The following is an 18,523-nucleotide window of genomic DNA, read 5'->3' as shown; positions in this document are numbered from 1 at the left end:
ATGTCTTTAAGACATTCCTGCAGTTTAACTAATTGGTGTGTGTTTTCTGGCTTCATGGACAGATAGAGCTGGGTGTCATCTGCATAGCAGTGAAAATGTATGCGATGTCTTCTAATGATACTGCCTAAGGGAAGCATGTATAATGTAAACAGAATTGGTCCTAGCACTGAACCCTGTGGAACTCCATAATTAACCTCAGTGTGTGAAGAGGACTCTCCATTTACATGAACAAACTGGAGTCTATTAGATAGATATGATACAAACCACTGCAGTGCAGTACCTGTAATACCTACAGCATGTTCTAATCGCTCTAATAGGATATTATGGTCGACAGTATCGAATGCTGCACTAAGGTCTAGCAGGACAAGCACAGAGATGAGTCCACTGTCAGAGGCCATAAGAAGATCATTTGTAACCTTCACTAAAGCTGTTTCTGTGCCGTGATGAACTCTGAAACCTGACTGAAACTCTTCAAATAAACCATTCCTCTGCAGATGATCTGTTAGCTGTTTGACAACTACTCTTTCAAGGATTTTTGATATGAAAGGAAGGTTGGAGATTGGCCTATAATTAGCTAAGACTGCTGGGTCTAGAGATGGCTTTTTGAGTAAAGGTTTAACTACAGCTAGCTTGAAGGCCTGTGGTACATAGCCGATTATTAGAGATAGGTTGATCATATTTAAGATCGAAGAATTAATTAATGGCAGGACTTCTTTGAGCAGTTTTGTAGGAATGGGGTCTAAAAGACACGTTGATGGTTTGGAGGAAGTAATTATTGAAGTTAACTCAGAAAGATCAATTGGAGAAAAAGAGTCTAACTTAACATCGATGGTACTAAGAGTAGCTGTAGATAATATTACATCTGTGGGATGATTATTGGTAATTTTTTCTCTAATGATAAAAATTTTATTTGTGAAGAAGTTCATGAAGTCATTACTAGTTAACGTTAAAGGGATTGTTGGCTCAAAAGAGCTCTGACTTTTTGTCAGCCTGGCTACAGTGCTGAAGAGAAACCTGGGGTTGTTCTTATTTCCTTCAATCAGTGACGAATAGTAAGATGTTCTGGCTTTGCGGAGGGCTTTCTTATAAAGCAGCAAACTATTTCTCGAGGCTAAATGATGATCCTCTAAATTTGTGACACGCCATTTCCTCTCCAGATTACGAGTCATCTGCTTTAGGGTACATGTTTGAGAATTATACCATGGAGTCAGGTACTTCTGATTAGAGACCTTAGTTTTCACAGGAGCTACAGTATCCAGAGTCATACGTAGTGAGGAGGTAAAATTGTTAACAACATAATCGACCTCTGTTGGGGTAGCGTTCAGATAGCTGCTCTGCTCTATGTTGGTACAGGGCATTGAAGATGATAACAGTGGGTGGATTATATTCTTAAACTTAGTTACAGCGCTTTCAGAAAGACATCTACTTTGATAAAGTCTACTCTCCACTGCTGTGTAATCAATTATTGTAAATGTAAATGTTATCAGGAAATGATCAGACAGGAGAGGGTTTTCAGGAAACACTGTTAGATGTTCAGTTTCTATGCCATATGTTAAAACAAGATCTAAAGTGTGATTAAAGTGGTGGGTGGGTTCTTTTACATTTTGAGAGAAACCAATTGAGTCTAATAACAGATTAAATGCCATGTTGAGGCTGTCATTTTTAGCATCTACATGGATGTTAAAATCACCCACAATAATTATTTTATCTGAGCTCAGAACTAAATCAGATAAAAAGTCTGAGAAATGAGACAGAAACTCTGTGTAAGGCCCAGGTGGACGATAGATGATAACAAGTAAGACTGGTGTCTGAGTTTTACAGCTGGGGTGGACGAGGCTAAGCATCAGGCTTTCAAATGAATTAAAAGTCTGTCTTGGTCTTTCATTAATTAACAGGCTGGTGTGAAATATTGCTGCCACACTGCCCCCTCGGCCTGTGCTTCAAGGTTTCTGGTAGTTAGAATGACTCGGGGGTGTTGATTCATTTAAACTAACATAATCATCCTGCTGCAACCAGGTTTCTGTATGGCAGAGTAAATCGATTTGTTGATCAATTATTAAGTCATGTACTAACAGAGACTTGGAGGAGAGAGACCTAATATTTAATAATCCACATTTCACTGTTTTACTCTTTGGTTCAGATGTGGATACTTTATTGTTCTTTCTTTGTAATTGTTTATGTTTAAGTTGTTTGTTGCTGGTTTTTAGTTTGTTTTTTGTCTGTTTGGGAGCTGACACAGTCTCTATGGAGATGGGTTTTTGGGGGGGTAGCAGGAGGAGAGAAGCTGCAGAGAGGCGTGTAAGACTGCAACTCTGCTTCCTGGTCCCAACTCTGGATAGTCATATTCAGAGTTGGGACCACGAATTTCTGTTTATGCTCATTTTCGCATACTCATCTGTCCTCCCGTCCATCCAGGAGCGCAAAACGAGATGGCAACCCACCCTGGTTACTATGGTGAACTGGTGGAACAGGCCATGGGGCTATGCTCATTAGCTACTGAGGAGATTGAGCGCGACCTTCACCGCTCGATGCCTGAACACCGAGCCTTCCAGAATGAGATGGGCATTGCCGCCCTGCGCCGCGTCCTCACCGCATACGCCCACCGCAACCCGGGCATCGGATATTGCCAGGTACTCCCATAAAGCAAAATGAAACAGAAGCGTTGTGTTTCCCCATCAAGCTCAGCCGGGTGCCTGAAACAACCCCCTGACACAGCTGATGACGTCTGCACTAACATGATGTGTAAGGCGTCCTGAGGTGGTGTCGGTTTGTTGTTTCTGACCTTCTGTCTCCTCCACCAGGCAATGAACATCGTCACCTCTGTCCTGCTGCTCTACTGCACCGAGGAAGAGGCCTTCTGGCTGCTGGTGGCGCTGTGTGAGCGTATGCTGCCCGACTACTACAACACCCGAGTTGTAGGTCAGTAGAAGGCAGGATCACAGCACCAGAGTAGATCCATCCTCTGGTGGAGACGGGTCTGAGGAGTCCTCCTTAGGCTTGGGGATAGTGACGTGGTTTCCGTATGTCCTGCAGGAGCGCTGGTGGATCAGGGGGTGTTTGAGGAGCTGACCCGGTCCTTCCTCCCCCTGCTCTATGAACACATGCAGGAGCTGGGGGTCATCTCCACCATCAGCCTGTCCTGGTTCCTCACCCTCTTCCTGTCTGTGATGCCCTTCGACAGCGCCGTCCTGTTGGTCGACTGCTTCTTCTATGAGGGCATCAAGGTCATCTTTCAGGTAGGAGTGCTGATGGACCCAGGGACACCCACAGATCCATTATTTTGGATGTGAATGAGATTGTGCTATAGCTGAATGACTTCCAGTCTCTAAATGTACCCGCAGGTGGCGCTGGCTGTCCTCCATGACAACATGGATGCCCTGCTCTCCTGTAGCGACGAGGGAGAGGCCATGACCATCCTGGGCAGGTACGAGTCCAGAGCCAGAATCGGCTCACTCCGAACTGTTCTGTGTACACCTGAGGAATAAATCCAACTTGTGTTGCAGGTACCTGGATAATGTGGTCAATAAACAGACGGTGGCTCCGCCCATCCCTCACCCGCACGCCCAGCTGACAAGTGGAGACGAGCCGTCGCCTGAAATCGATGTCTTTGACCTCATAAAGTCATCGTACGAGGTGATGCCAGAGTGGTGGTGGTGGTGGTGGGGGGGTCACTAAGCTTTCTCACTGGGATAAATTCAGACGGATGACGTGAAGGTCAGAACCTAGAAAAACAGACTACTTTATGTAGACAGCCAATAAAACGATCAGAGCTCTACGTTGTGACTGATGTTGGAAACGTAAATGTTTTCTAATATTTAATGAATTATTCCGCCTTAAGAACACGCTGCATGCTGCCTTTGAGCTGCACGTTAGGTCTTCACCCACAGCTGCAGGAGGAAGGGCCACAAACCCCACAGAGTCAAATACACACGGAGTACAAGAGGAATAAAGGACGATATAAATCACAAAATTTTTACATTTTCTGTAAATTCTGTGAATTTCAGGCAGCTCAACTTGCGTGAAGTGTTTCCAGCTGGGCGTTGCGTACCTGGAGTCGAGTGTTTTAATTGAAACGATACATTTTTAGACATAAGTTGTAACGGCCGCCGTTTTCTTTGTGAGTGTTTCTTACACGGCGTGCTGCGGGGAAAAGCCTGTTCTAACGTTTGAGTCTAAGGTTTATTTTTTTAGCACCTGGCGGCTCTTTTTACTTCTCATCCATAAACACTCTGCATCTTTCACGTGATTCAGTTTATTTTGAAAAGTCTCAACAGGATCTTGAGCTTTATTGTGAAAGGTTTATGTGGAAAATAAACAAGCAGACATGTGATGCGGTTACCGTCATTGTTGCTAACGACAACGCATAAAAACAAGCACTTCTGTCTGTAGTGTGGTTATATTAAATATAAGAGAACTTTAAAGAAAGAGAGAGCTTTAAGAAATTAATATGGCCACTACAGTGACCATCAAAATAATGAACAAATATTGCCGTAAACAGTTTATTTTGCGACACCATGAAACAAACGATAGCGTAAAATGAAACTATCGACGTTTTTATATCGTCATCCGATACATATCGTTATATCGAACAGCCCTAGCGGCCAACACATCAGGACGGTTAGCCCCGTGGGGTCCACCTCCACACTAAAGCTTTAGTGCTGCTTGAGCGAAGCGATTCTCCAGGACTTTTTCATTTCGAAAGCACAAATAAAATATTCACCGTTAACTTAACTGGCTGAAAGTCAGCTGTCACATTAAGGGCTGTGGTTGTGACCTTTCAATATGAAGCATCTTAAGGCCACTGTTATTGTGATTTGGCACTGTGTGAAAAAACCTGAATCGAAAATAGAGTTGAATAGATGACGGTCTGCACCTAGGCAGAGACCCTCAAACACCAATGTTGGGTTTTTGTACTGAACATGAACTACAGTGGGGCAAAAAAGTATTTAGTCAGCCACCGATTGTGCAAGTTCCCCCACTTAAAATGATGACAGAGGTCAGTAATTTGCACCAGAGGTACACTTCAACTGTGAGAGACAGAATGTGAAAAAAAAATCCATGAATTCACATGGTAGGATTTGTAAAGAATTTATTCGTAAATTAGGGTGGAAAATAAGTATTTGGTCACCTCAAACAAGGAAAATCTCTGGCTCTCACAGACCTGTAACGTCTTCTGTAAGAAGCTTTTCTGTCCCCCACTCGTTACCTGTATGAATGGCACCTGTTTGAACTCATCATCTGTATAAAAGACACCTGTCCACAGCCTCAAACAGTCAGACTCCAAACTCCGCCATGGCCAAGACCAAAGAGCTTTCGAAGGACACCAGGAAAAGTATTGTAGACCTGCACCAGACTGGGAAGAGTGAATCTACAATAGGCAAGCAGCTTGGTGTGAAAAAATCAACTGTGGGAGCAATCATCAGAAAATGGAAGACATATAAGACCACTGATAATCTCCCTCGATCTGGGGCTCCACGCAAGATCTCATCCTGTGGGGTCAAAATGATCATGAGAACGGTGAGCAAAGATCCCAGAACCACACGGGGGGACCTGGTGAATGACCTGCAGAGAGCTGGGACCAAAGTAACAAAGGTCACCATCAGTAACACACTACAACGGCAGGGAATCAAATCCCGCATTGCCAGACGTGTTCCGCTGCTGAAGCCAGTGCATGTCCAGGCCCGTCTGAAGTTTGCCAGAGAGCACATGGATGATACAGCAGAGGATTGGGAGAATGTCATGTGGTCAGATGAAACCAAAGTAGAACTTTTTGGTATAAACTCAACTCGTCGTGTTTGGAGGAAGAAGAATACTGAGTTGCATCCCAAGAACACCATACCTACTGTGAAGCATGGGGGTGGAAACATCATGCTATGGGGCTGTTTTTCTGCCAAGGGGACAGGACGACTGATCCGTGTTAAGGACAGAATGAATGGGGTCATGTATCGTGAGATTTTGAGCCAAAACCTCCTTCCATCAGTGAGAACTTTGAAGATGAAACGAGGCTGGGTCTTCCAACATGACAATGATCCAAAACACACCGCCCGGGCAACAAAGGAGTGGCTCCGTAAGAAGCATTTGAAAGTCCTGGAGTGGCCTAGCCAGTCTCCAGACCTCAACCCCATAGAAAATCTGTGGCGGGAGTTGAAAGTCCGTGTTGCTCGGCGACAGCCCCAAAACATCACTGCTCTCGAGAAGATCTGCATGGAGGAATGGGCCAAAATACCAGCTACTGTGTGTGCAAACCTGGTAAAGACCTATAGTAAACGTTTGACCTCTGTTATTGCCAACAAAGGTTATGTTACAAAGTATTGAGTTGTATTTTTGTTATTGACCAAATACTTATTTTCCACCCTGATTTACGAATAAATTCTTTACAAATCCTACCATGTGGATTCATGGATTTTTTTTTCACATTCTGTCTCTCACAGTTGAAGTGTACCTCTGGTGCAAATTACTGACCTCTGTCATCATTTTAGGTGGGGGAACTTGCACAATCGGTGGCTGACTACTTTTTTGCCCCACTGTATTGTTGGGCTTAATGCACCCAGAGTGGACTGTAAAGCTCTGTGGGTGGTCTAACAGTCCACACTACCTGTTGAGAGCGGCGCCAAACTGACTGAGTCTTTCTCGTTCCCTACACGAGCTGATGGATCTTCCTCGGCAGGTTGATGAGCAGGTTTGGTGGTGCAGGAAGGATGTTTGTGATGAAAGGCGTCCTCTTCTCTGAGGTAACTGCAGCTTCTTCTTCTCTGTGCAGAAGTTTGGCAGTCTGCGCTCTGATGTCATTGAGCAGATGAGGTTCAAGCAGAGGTTAAAGGTCATCCAGTCCCTGGAGGACACTGCCAAGAGAAGTGTGGTGGGTGTTTTCACGAGCTTATACAGCGCGTTAATGAAGACATTGAGCTCACAGGTGTGTGTGTGTGTGTGTGTGTGTGTGTGTGTGTGTGTGTGTGTGTGTGTGTGTGTGTGCGTGCGTGCGTGCGTGCGTGCGTGCGTGCGTGCAGGTGAGAGCGATGATGACGGAGTCAGCCTTCAGTATTGAAGAGCTGGAGGAGCTCTACTGTCTGTTCAAGGTGAGTTCATGTTTGTTACACGGTTCCTGTGCTGACCTGATGTTCAGGTGTGAAATAAACCAAAAACATTTTTTCACCAATTCTGTTAGAAAGTGTTTCAGCAAACAGGACGAAACCTCCTCATCGTCCTGCAGGCTGATCCAGAGCTGCTCAGCCTTTTACACTCTAGTCTTTCTGCTCCTGGGTGCTCTGAGTTTGCTCTGTGAGACAGCAAGCCTTCTCGGAGGGTCTTCCTCACTTGGCTGTATGCTGTGATGAAGGAAAGCACCCCTTCCCACGGCCTTTTGATGTTCTTGTTTCTGCTTCTGGACAGTGTTGATGTGTCCTTTCCCGGTGTTCTCGTTGTTCCTGTCTAACAGTAGCTTCCATCACGTCTGATTACTTATGAAGAAATGTAGGTGTAACCCGCGCCTGTTTATCAGACAGGAAGTGACCTTGTTTTTGTGTGACCCTGCAAGAGTCAGAACTTCATTTTTTCCTTTTTCAAATCTGTTCTGTGACGTAAACATAGCTCTACCTGTATGTTCAAGCATGTTACTGCCTCTAACCCCGCCTCCTTTTTTGTCCATTCTGCCGATCCAGTCCAAACACATGACCAGCTGTTACTGGGGTTCCAGCAGCTCTGCCGCTGAGCGTCACGATCCCAGCCTGCCATACTTGGAGCAGTACCGCATCGACCCGCTTCAGTTCCGTCAGCTCTTCGTCTCGCTCGCTCCCTGGGTCTGCGGAGGGCACAACCCAACCCTGTCGGCCCGCCTCTTCAGGCTGCTGGACCAGAACCAGGATGGGCTAGTCAACTTTAAAGAGTTCATCACCGGACTGAGTGAGCCCAGATTACAGCCTCAGATTACATATTACATATGCAGATCATAGATTAGTGATCCAAACGAAAGATTACAGATCTAGATTAGCACTTCAGAAAATAGATTACAGATCGACAATCCAAAGTACATATTATATATTACAGGTCAAGATTAGAGCTTCAGGTTACAGAGCTCCACAGGTCTCAGTGTGTATGTTTTGCAGGTGGGATGTATCACGGGGACATGACGGAAAAACTGAAGCTACTGTACAAGCTCCACCTACCTCCAGGTAACACAGCTCACCTGTACAGGTGAGTGTAACCCTGAATCATGAGATCAGCTCTTCCTTATTCTGCACTGATCTGGTTTTGGTCCTGATGAATTCTGTAACCCGCTGGCCGTGACGTCAGAGGTTCCAGCCTTTACACTGTCAGATTTTTGGAGCCAAACCCAGCGTGGTGGACCAGGTGTGAATGGGGTCGAAGTCGGGTTTTGGGTCTCTGTGGGGTCTCCTGGTTTTGAAGGGTGGTAAATTGAGAGCTGGTGAGAACTGAATGGATCAAAGACTGAACCACAGGTGGAGAACCTGCGACTCACCTGCTGCTTGTTTGTTTTAGCTCTGTGTCCAGAGGAGGCGGAGTCTGCTCTAGAGGCCACGCAGTTCTTCACCGAGGAGGAACCTCGAGGTACACACACACACACACACACACACACACACACACACACACACACACACACACACACATCTGTTGTCGCTTCCTGTTAAAATGGAGTTCTTCCTCCCTGCTGTTCAGAGAGGATCCTGTGGTTGTCGGTAATCGTTGAGTCTGCATGAAGCTTAACTCAAACTGATCAATCTGCATGAACAAACCTTGGATTAACACACCTGAACATTTCACTCTGCTTCTCCTTCCTCTTTTCCTTCTTCCTCTTCCTGTGATGTTTCCTTCCAGAAGCTTCCTACTTCTCTGATCAGAATGCATTGCGGCAGCAGGAAGTGACACCAGGTTTGTGTCTGTTTGGTTTGAGGGTTAGGGATGTTACTCTGCTGCCAAGTTATTCTAATGTTTTTCTCGTGTTTTTGTGATGATGATCATAACATTAGCAGATAATTTGAAAATTTCTGGCTAAGCTATCAGGTGAATTCCTCAGCGTTAGCTAAACTTAGAAGACCGTCAGCTCAGGATTGAATTTAACCTGGAAAATGAGGTCATGGTGACCTCATCCATCTTTAGACCGTCTGTTCCATTCTCACATTTAACCCCAAAGTTTGATAATGAGGATGATGATGATCTCTATCTGAACAGGTGAGGAGCCAAAAGATGGAGACAGTGAGGAGAAAAAAGGTAACTTGACCTCCCTGACTCGAGTCTTTAAGGAGGAGGAATCACTCTGAGGCTTGGCCCAATCGTTTGACCCCTGACCTTTGGTCTGTTTTAGAGGTGAAGGACTACAGGTACTACCTGAGGATGTGGGCCAAGGAGAAGGAGACCAAGAGAGAGACCATCAAAGACCTGCCGAGGATGAACCAGGTGAGAATGTGAGGTGTTACACCGTTTTTTTACAGACACAAGTGTGACACCCAGGTAGCAAGGATGGTTCAAACCAGGTATCTAAGGGGGTGTTAAAGGCAGCGTGCACCTGGACAGGTCGCCACAGAGAGACTGATTAATTTTAATAAAATTAAGTAATTAGTGTTTTTTTTCTTAGTCCTGGTGGGGAGAGGAAGCCACAAACAAGCATACAAGTAAAATATCCTGTACAGCTGTGTGTCTGTTATTGTATATATTTATATATATATGTGTGTGTGTGTATGTCTGTGCGTGCAGGAGCAGTTCATTGAGTTGTGTAAAACTCTGTACAACATGTTCAGCGAGGAGGCTCTTGAGCAGCAGCTCTATCACGCCATCGCCACGGTTGCCAGTTTGCTGCTGCGCATCGGTGAAGTGGGCAAGAAGTTCAACAACGGCACCAAGAAGCGCGAGACCACGCCACAGACCTCGCTCTCTGCTCAGACGTTGCCCCACAGCCCTCAGGGGGAGGAGGAGGGGCCTGGTCACGGGGCGTCTGGTGAGTCCGAAGTGTGCCGAGCTCTGGCTGACGCCCAGCTGGAGGTGGTGGCGCCTCAGATGTCCGACGAGGAAACAAAAGATGATGCGTCAGTGTCTTCATATTCGGTGGTGAGTGCCGGCTCGCTGCAGTGCGAGGATATCGCTGAGGACACGGTGCTGATCAGGGGCGGCGAGCAGAGGCAGGGTAGCGTGTTGGATACGGATTGGTCGATCACCTTTGAGCAGGTGTTGGCTTCGATGCTGACAGAGCCGCCGCTTGTCGACTACTTTGAAAGGAAGAGGGACATCCAGGCCAAAATGGCCGCCTGCAAGGCTCAGCGGGCAGTGGAGCGCCAGATAAGCTCCGCCTCCGACCATGAACTCACGCGGCATTCTACCTGAGCACCTCCCTCACCTGTCCATGTGCATCATACAGGTAACCGATGTAATCAGCTAAGTGGATCATGGGACTGGAGCCTCTCTGATGATGTTACAGTGACTCTGATTGGCTGGCGGGTCCTGCAGACTAAACTTCCTGTTTCAGTGTTTCAGATCTTATCGATTAGAGACAATCTGATCAATCAATAAGCGCATTGATCTGTTAAAGGTCTACATTTCCTTTAGATGTTTCACAATAAAAGCCCTTATATTGTGACTGAGGTGTTTTACTGTGAAGGAGCTGGAGGAAGTGTTCCACAACGCTGTATAGATCCATCTTTTGAATTATTCATTGATCAGCTCCTGTGTCTCTGCAGGACCAATCAGTGAACAGGAAACAGAAACCGATAAATGGTTGGCGAGTTCCCCTGTAGAAGACTCAAACACATGTGAGTTGCATCAGACTTTTATTGTGAAATAAAGATTTATGATCAGTACTAATGGTTTATAATCAATAACGATGAAGACGCCATATTTCACCAGGTGTGTTTACACCTGGACTCTTACTTTGAAGCCTTGTTTGTTCTCTCCACTGCCTGTGTGATGACATCACTCTGTTTGTGATGATGTCATCGTGTTTTTATGTGTTTGACCTGATTTTAAACTCACTGTGTTGATCTGTTGTTCTAATAAATACTGGAGGAAGTTCTTACGCTGCTGTGTCATCTTTGAGAAATATGTCATAATTTAAAGGGTCGGTGCAACATATGACAGGCTCAAAGGTCAGAGGTCGTCTCGTGCTTCATCATCTTACTTCAGGTTTATAAGATTTTTATTAATGACACAGTTACACTTTCAGAAAAGACGTTTAAAGTAGATTAGTTTTGATAAACTGGTGAGCAGGTGTTTGTAGGTTCATGTGACCTCTGACCTCAGCACTGATGCAGGAAGTGACACACTTTTTCAGAGCGTGGGAAAATCGTTACCTGCAGTTCTGGTGATAATCCACTGAGCCAAACTTCACCTGATAAAGTAAAACGAGATGTCAGACTCACCTGTGCACCAGGTAAGGTCACATGCTGATATTTTGTTCTACTAGACTCATCCTGGAGCGTGCTTGGATGGATTCGACTCTCAGTCGAAGGCATGCGATATTGCTGCTAGTGTCACTCTAAAACAGGGTTTTTCCCAAGTCAAGGATCCTAAACTTTTTTTCATTTATTTTTGTTTTCTTAATCCTGATTCTGATTTCTGGTTTGGTGTTCTTATTCCAATTCCCTTAATTAGTCATTTTGTGTTCTGTATTCCTCTACAGAGGCTGAGCCTGTCGGTGGTTTCTTCCTGTTAAAAAGACGTTTTTTCGCATGATCAGTATTAATGTAGGGTCTTACAGTATAAAGGACTTTGAGGTGACTGCTGTTGTGATTTGATGATGTATAAATTAAACTGAGCTGAATTTAAAGGGTCCACTATAAAACCTGTGTATATTATTGAGATTTTTCCTAGACTCTACATTAAGTCTCCACCAGGGATCAATAAAGTATTCTGAAGTCCTCAAACTAAGAAGGCTGCTTTTGGGGACGGCATTGTCATGTGTCCCAGTTGAATGAATTGTTTTCAAATGTGAGGCGCAGACGACATTAGCAAGCAGCATATTCTGCTAATACTAATTAGAAGACCACATACGCCTGACATGTGACTGGGAGCTGAGCCCCTCGAGTCGCCCCCGAAACACGTCATCCTCCGGCCTGCAGGGGGCGCGCTTACTGTGGCCGTTACTGCTGTCACGCAAGCTGTGACGTGGAACCCGGGTTGAAACAGACCCGCGAAAACTGAACAGTCCGGACGGACACCGGAAGAACGGGACCGTGGGGCCATGGGTCAGGAGTTTCACATCGTCAGGTGTTTCCGCTGTCAGAGCTTCCAGGTGCAACAGGTGAGAGCGGACAGCGTGAGGCTAACAGGGTTAGCATGCAGGTGCTTTTCTCAGGCTGGAGAATCAGTGTATTTATTAGTAATGGAGCCGTTCTCAGATGGCTCACACTGACGTCACAGTGAACGCGCGCTGTTTATAACATGAAGTCATCATCAGTGATGGTGGACAAAACATTAGGCACCCGTATCCACGCTCACCTGTGTGACGCCAGAAAATCAAAGTCACCTGAGGTGCTCCTGTGGCGCTGACACGTGACGATATCCCAGGAGTTTTTTAAATTTATTTTTTTATTGTCAAACAAAATATTAATTAAAGCTCTTAATTTACATGTCAACAAAAAGTTACATACAGGTATAAGTGGTTAAGGACAAAGCAGTCGTCGAACAAAGAACATTTAAAGAACATTATAGGCCAGAAACGGCATTAAGCAGCCTCTAAAAAATTTTTTTTAAAAAGGATCTGTAACTCGAAATTTCGAAGTCAAAATTTCAAGAAAATAAGTCGAGTTAATATCCTTTTTTTTTTTTTTTTTTTTTAGTGGTGGAAACGGGCTTCCATAGGTAAGGTGACCTGTCATATAAAAGTAAAAAACAAAGGTACGCACATACAATCTAGCTACATCAATTAAAAAGCTGAATCAAAAATTCAAGTAAGGTGTGAACTTTATTTAGGTTACACTTGTCTAATGAAGCCTTCCACAGCAGGATTTCATATTTAAAGCCAGCAAAAATCGGAGTAATTTCATTTGTGAATGAAAAAATTTGCGACTGTAAAGTTGTTAATCCCAAATTCTATTTTTTTTTTTTTTTGTTCGTAGGTCAAATAATAATAATTACTTGAAAAGTTAGAGACGTGCAGTCAATATTTTTAGAGGTTAACCAGTACTGAAAACCATCCCAAAAAGATCTGGAACTTTCACATGAATAAAAAAGATGCTCTGTAGTCTCAATATCAGTATTGCAGAAAGTGCGTGTTTGTATTGAATTTCTTCTGAAGATAGTCGTTGGACGGATATATGGAATTTAAAATTTTAAAATGATTTTCTGTTGCTTTAGGTGGAATTGGAAAGATAGTCAAAAACTTTGAATTATAATCTCTAAATATTTTTTTTAGTTGAGAAGGGAAAAGTTGTTTGGTGAAAATTGTCTTTAAAAAATTGTTATTGCGTGCCTTTCCTTTAAATTGGCGATCATTGATTATTAAGGACACAAATTATAGAGGAAGAATAGGTTAAACTGGCCAGCCATCTAAGTCATTGCAGGGGGAATGGCTTTCACAACTTTAATGAATTTACTTTGAGTACATGATATGGCACATTTATCTATGAATTTGTTATATGTTAACATCCATTGAACCATCAATTGCTTCAAAATCAATCGCATTCAAACCTCCTTCTTCAAATGACTTCACTATATCATTCTTCCTAATATAATGTTGCTTGTTTCTCCAAATGTAATTGAAATTAATTTGATTTATATTATTGATTAGGACCCGGCCCAAGTAGACCGCGAAGGCCGGGTCCTCCGAAGGATGCAGTCTACGTTTTGGGACACAGCTAGTGAGTGAATACTGTGAAAACCATTAGCGGGTGAATCAACACAGAGTGTTGTCACTTGCACAAAGCACGCGAAGATTACACTATGAAATAAATTATCTAGAAGTTTGAATTAAATTGGAGATGCAGATAAGCTACACAAAAACACCACTGTGTGTTAGAACAGGAACAGGAAGTGATACTCTACCCCAGAGAGAGCGAACACCAAGTGACAGCGCCACCCTTACAGTGTAAACACTCCAACACTTTACATAGGTACATAGGCTAGGGCACTGATATTAACAGCTGATCGTTTATCAATAATGCTACGGATCACAATAACAATCACGGATAAAAATCAGAAGATCAATATGAGGTCCATTTATTTCTTTGCCCTATGTTTTGTCTGACAGGTGAAAAAGGCGAGAAAGTGGAGCTGTAAACTGTGTGGAGAGAAACAGTCATTGCTGAAGGTCAGAATCTATCAGTCGCTTTATCAATAACAATATCATCGATTCATGCTTTTATGTTTTAGTTCTAAACCTTATATTGATCATTAACAAACAGAAAGAAAACACCTGTTGACTCTGTTCACTCGTACCCTACTGCTTTGAATAACCTTTATTGCTGTACTTTCTGTTCTCTGGCTAGTCTTCGTGGGTGTCACGCAGGATGGTTCATGGGTATCATTAATGTACAAACTGTGTTTCTTATCAATCAGAGGTCACATAAACAGCTCAGTGTGAGGACGTCATTGCATTTACCAGCCTGCTCTTAGTTTATCCTCTGACTGATCGATCTCATCTGATTGATCGGTAGGAGTTTGGGCGGGGCAATGCGGCAGACTGCAGACGTCACGTTCAGAAACTAAACGCCATGAGAGGAGCCATGATGGAGGAGCAAGAGCGCCGTTCTTGGTCACTATGGTAACCAAGTTTCAGTTCCACTGTGTGTTGTAGTCCCGCCGTCTTTTAACACCACCAGGTCTTCACAGGTCTTTCCCGTTTACAGGGAGCAGGAGCAGCAGGAGGAGCAGCAGGAGGATGAGGAGCAGACAGACGAACCGGTGAGCCGCTGGAGCAAATACTTGGACACACCTGAGGAGGTGGAGCAAGACGATGAGGCAGAGCCTGAGGAGAAGGATTTAGGAAATCGAAGGCAGCTCCATGGCATCAAGATGACTGACAGGTGAATGTTGACAGGTGTTGTTGGAGGCATCATCATCATCACAGGCATGAATGTTAGGGTAAGGAACTGTTGAATTAATTTAGGATCGTCTCTGATCCTCCGGCTCAACTTAGTTACTGAAAGATTTAAGTCAAGTCAGCTTTATTTGTACAGCATTTTTAAAAGTTTTGGCCAGAACAGAGTGACGATAAAAGAAGAACTACAGGAACACCTGTACAAGCATCAGCTGGATAGTCATCTGGTAGATCTTTGGAGGATCCAGGTTTCAAGCCTTGCCATGATCCTGTCATTCAGGTCCTCTCACAGCTATCCATCCCACTTGGGGCTTGGTACCCAATCTCATCCTGTTGTCCTGGCTCAACCTTACCGTAGCATATGTGTTGTACCCTAACATGTGAATGTTGGAACACTGAGCTTCTAGTTGTTTCAATTCAATAAGATTCAAGGAAACAGTCTTCGCTGGGGTTACCGCCTTCATCTTTATCTGTGGGGTGGCTGTAGCTCAGGAGGTAGAGCAGGTCGCCTACTGATCGGAAGGTTGGTGGTTTGATCCCTGGCTCCTCCAGTCTGCATGCCAAATATCCTTGGGCAAGATACTAACCCCAAGTTGCTCTCCGATGCGTCCATCTGAGTGTGAATGTGTGAATGTTGTTAGAAAAGAGGCTTGTTGAAGCATGGGGTCGATGTGGAACTTGCTAAGGAGCATTAAACCAAATATCAGTGGAGGTTTGCGTACATATTTGAGCCTGTGTGGATCAGAGAAAATCCCACATAAATTTAGACTTGTTTTTAAAGACATTTGGAGGAACAGCAGTTCATTACTCATTCATGATGAGTGGCTCACAAAGAGTTCTTAGAGTTCAGCATCACTAATCACACTGAAATCATCGCTTTGACCTGTGACAGGAAGAGGAAGCGAGCCGAGGAAGCAGGACCAGAGGATGTCCACACATCTGAACAGGTAAACAGAGCTGCTCACCTTCAGCGCTCAGACCCATGACCTTCAGACTGTGAGAAGAGCAGAATGCCTCCTCATGTACTTGACCTTTAACCTTTGCTCTTCTCTGCAGCTAAACTGTATGAAACTCCAAACACCTTCAACCATAAACACCTGTAGCCCCACCCTCTTCACCACCAGGTGGGATAATTTCCTCAGCCCTGACTCAAAGGTGCAGGAGGGGGAGAAGCCTGCAGTTGGTGAGTGGAGTCAGTCTTTAAGTGGTGTCGCTGCTCCCTCCTGCTCTGGAATAATCAGCAGGCCCCGCCCTCTTCTTCCTGTTACCTCCATGTTCGACAGCGGCGAGGACTTTAACTTTGACGACGACTTCCTTGTTAAACGTCTCCCGGAGTGATTGTGCATTTGTGTGTTTCTAAAGAGGAGACTCTGACAGACTGTGCTTTTCTTCATGCTTTTATTGCTCACACAGAAATGTTTATATGATGATCAATAAAGAGAACAGAAACATTGATTAATGGACAGTATTGATTATCATTCAGACAACAGAGCAGAAATAATCAGATGCATGTTGTGACATCGTGATGATATCATCAGTGCTAGTGTGGGCGGGGCTGCTTGGCATACTGGATGGCGTCCAGCGCAGCGCCGATGTCAAAGTTCTTGGCCTGAAGGAGGCGGGTGAGCCAGCCGCCTTCGTCAGTGAAGCCCATCGAGAGCATTGAGGCGAGGGACTCAACCAGGCGGGGGTCAGCCTCTGAGGGCAAGAGGTCAGCAGGGTTTAGAGGTCAGTACTAACAGAACTAAAGTCAGAGTGTGGATGCCAGCTTACCTTGAGGCAGGTGTGGGTACAGTGCCGCCTCCCTCAGCCCGCTGGGGCCCGCCTGCCCCTCAGACAGGGGCCCCTGCTCCTGGTTGTCGGGCTGCAGGGACTGCAGTTCACCTGTGGAGGGGTCGACCTCTTTGGAGCTCAGGTGGGTCCACTCCTCATCAGAGTCCTTGCTCACCTGAGGGTCACCACGCTAAAAGGTCACAGGAGATGTTAAAAGGTAGTTCTTCCTCCCTGCTGTCCCGTCAGGATCAGCTGATTGTTCTTTCTTCTGATATTTACATCATGAAGCACTTTGAGGTTTTATAAAATTAAAAGTTACCTTTGCTCCTAGACTGGCCCCGTCCTCACTGCTCGTATGCTCCATCTCCTCATCGCCCTCACCCCCCCCACTCTGAGTAGGTGGGGTCACCTTGGTCCGTTGGCCCTCGTGCTCCACGTCGATGTCCACATCGATACCTGTGTAAAGCACACACACACCACTTCCTGTTTTAGAGCCAGCTAGAGATGTTCACTCATCTCACATGCACAAACACAGTGACATCATAGTCTTTACCTTACAGCATCAAACAACTGTTTAAATGAGACTGACACTCACCTAGTGGGCTCAACATGGCTGCCACGCCCTCGCCAATGTTCTTCAGGAAGTCCACGTTGGTCTGAGAGCCTGCAGGGAGAAATAAAAGATGTTTTAAAATCACACAGATGTCACACATAACATTATTTTAGTGCTGTGACAGGATGTTTAAAGGGCCACACAAACACGGCTCTGATGTCATGACCATTCAGTCCGCACGTGGTCTTTTTATTTTGAAATGTTGCTGCATTTTCCCTCTTGTACATCGCTTCCTGACCTTATCTGCTCTGATCTGACTTATTGATCAAGTATCACTTTAACCAAGATGGCAGAACTCACCAGAGGGGGTGTTGGCATCAGCAACAGGTTTGGAAGGGCTAGACTCGTTCTGGTCCGGGTCGTTGTCCTGGTTCTGAGCCTGGTTCTGGTTCAGGTTCCACATGCAGTGTCTCATCCTCTTCATCCACTTCCCCCGAGGAAACCACTGTAAAACACAGCCTCACAGTCATGTTTTGAAGGGCCTGAACAGGACACCTGCAGACCTGCACAGGTAGACTCACCTGCAGTGGGTGCCAAATGGGCAGTAGAGCGTGCTCAGTGTGCTTCCCCTTAGCCTGGCAGGAGGAGCAGAGGTCGTAGTTCGGACACACTGAACACTTGAAGCGGGTCCCAATCACAGGGCCATCGCAGCCATCACAGGTAACGTTGGGGTGCATGGTGTAGGGTGGGGCCACATGAGGAGGAGGCGGACCCATGTGTGGTCCATGGGGTGGGGCATGAGGACCTCCAGCATGGGGAGGTGGAGGACCTCCAGCAGGGGGAGGGGGAGGACCTCCAGCAGGGGGAGGGGGAGGCCCAAAGGCAAAGGGAGGGAAAGCATGGAGAGGGAAGTCCCGTCTGTGCTCCTTCTTCTCTGTAAGAATGAAGCTATATTACCACAGCTGGAGGACGGATACCGCGAGCAATAACATTTATACAAACTGCAAACATACCTCGGATGAAGAGGCGGAAGGTGGAGTCCTTCATGCACCCCAGACCCATCATGAGCTCATCATCAGAGGAGAAGGCCACCAGGTCCCCATCTTCATCTGCAACACCATCATCATCATTAGTCACACACTGGTGAACTACAAAGGCTGCAGGTGACTTTATAATTCCAGACTAACTTTGAGGGTGTTTGTCCGTTTACATGACTA

The 18,523-nt window shown here is 45.3% G+C and overlaps 3 protein-coding genes across 4 annotated transcripts in view; 2 read left to right on the top strand and 1 right to left on the bottom strand.

Moving 5' to 3' along the window:
- Nucleotides 1–11,020, top strand: part of tbc1d9b (TBC1 domain family member 9b) — a 31,063-nt gene extending 20,043 nt beyond the window's left edge. Inside the window, exons 10-23 of one of the 2 annotated variants that reach the window (XM_086305255.1) lie at nt 2,416–2,630; nt 2,802–2,919; nt 3,034–3,236; nt 3,342–3,424; nt 3,504–3,633; nt 6,761–6,859; nt 7,008–7,076; nt 7,659–7,899; nt 8,103–8,168; nt 8,497–8,565; nt 8,833–8,886; nt 9,187–9,225; nt 9,320–9,411; nt 9,709–11,020. In XM_086305255.1, coding sequence (XP_086161381.1) covers nt 2,416–2,630; nt 2,802–2,919; nt 3,034–3,236; nt 3,342–3,424; nt 3,504–3,633; nt 6,761–6,859; nt 7,008–7,076; nt 7,659–7,899; nt 8,103–8,168; nt 8,497–8,565; nt 8,833–8,886; nt 9,187–9,225; nt 9,320–9,411; nt 9,709–10,332 — 2,102 coding nt within the window. In that variant the 3' untranslated portion in view covers nt 10,333–11,020. The remainder of the gene's footprint in view (nt 1–2,415; nt 2,631–2,801; nt 2,920–3,033; nt 3,237–3,341; nt 3,425–3,503; nt 3,634–6,760; nt 6,860–7,007; nt 7,077–7,658; nt 7,900–8,102; nt 8,169–8,496; nt 8,566–8,832; nt 8,887–9,186; nt 9,226–9,319; nt 9,412–9,708) is intronic. The other variant, XM_086305258.1, reaches the window with a different exon arrangement.
- A 986-nt stretch (nt 11,021–12,006) lies between these two features.
- On the top strand, nt 12,007–16,463 carry mrnip (MRN complex interacting protein). The gene is made up of 6 exons (XM_086305247.1): nt 12,007–12,244; nt 14,192–14,251; nt 14,598–14,704; nt 14,790–14,966; nt 15,873–15,927; nt 16,037–16,463. The coding sequence occupies exons 1-6, from the start codon at nt 12,185–12,187 to the stop codon at nt 16,316–16,318; spliced, it is 741 nt and encodes a 246-aa protein (XP_086161373.1). The 5' UTR covers nt 12,007–12,184; the 3' UTR covers nt 16,319–16,463.
- sqstm1 (sequestosome 1) overlaps nt 16,362–18,523 on the bottom strand; it is a 2,716-nt gene continuing 554 nt past the window's right edge. Inside the window, exons 2-8 of the mRNA XM_086305239.1 lie at nt 18,320–18,415; nt 17,888–18,240; nt 17,667–17,811; nt 17,349–17,417; nt 17,073–17,209; nt 16,754–16,943; nt 16,362–16,678 (exon numbers count right to left, since the gene is read on the bottom strand). Coding sequence (XP_086161365.1) covers nt 16,521–16,678; nt 16,754–16,943; nt 17,073–17,209; nt 17,349–17,417; nt 17,667–17,811; nt 17,888–18,240; nt 18,320–18,415 — 1,148 coding nt within the window. The 3' untranslated portion in view covers nt 16,362–16,520. The remainder of the gene's footprint in view (nt 16,679–16,753; nt 16,944–17,072; nt 17,210–17,348; nt 17,418–17,666; nt 17,812–17,887; nt 18,241–18,319; nt 18,416–18,523) is intronic.

This window comes from Aulonocara sp. 'chitande type north' Nkhata Bay, linkage group LG2 (assembly GCF_057382095.1).
Source record: "Aulonocara sp. 'chitande type north' Nkhata Bay isolate Kocher_YH1m ecotype deep benthic linkage group LG2, A_spYH_male_GT1.1, whole genome shotgun sequence".
In the NCBI taxonomy this organism is placed as follows: domain Eukaryota; kingdom Metazoa; phylum Chordata; class Actinopteri; order Cichliformes; family Cichlidae; genus Aulonocara; species Aulonocara sp. 'chitande type north' Nkhata Bay.
The sequence above is the reverse complement of the archived record's forward strand: the minus strand, read 5'-3'. Positions and strand labels throughout refer to the sequence as shown.

Coding starts and splice junctions, on each gene's coding strand:
- mrnip (XM_086305247.1), top strand. CDS start 12,185: ATGGGTCAGGAGTTTCACATCGTCAGGTGTTTCCGCTGTCAGAGCTTC. Junction 12,245..14,191: donor AGAGCTTCCAGGTGCAACAG/GTGAGAGCGGAC, acceptor TTTGTCTGACAG/GTGAAAAAGGCGAGAAAGTG. Junction 14,967..15,872: donor GGCATCAAGATGACTGACAG/GTGAATGTTGAC, acceptor GACCTGTGACAG/GAAGAGGAAGCGAGCCGAGG.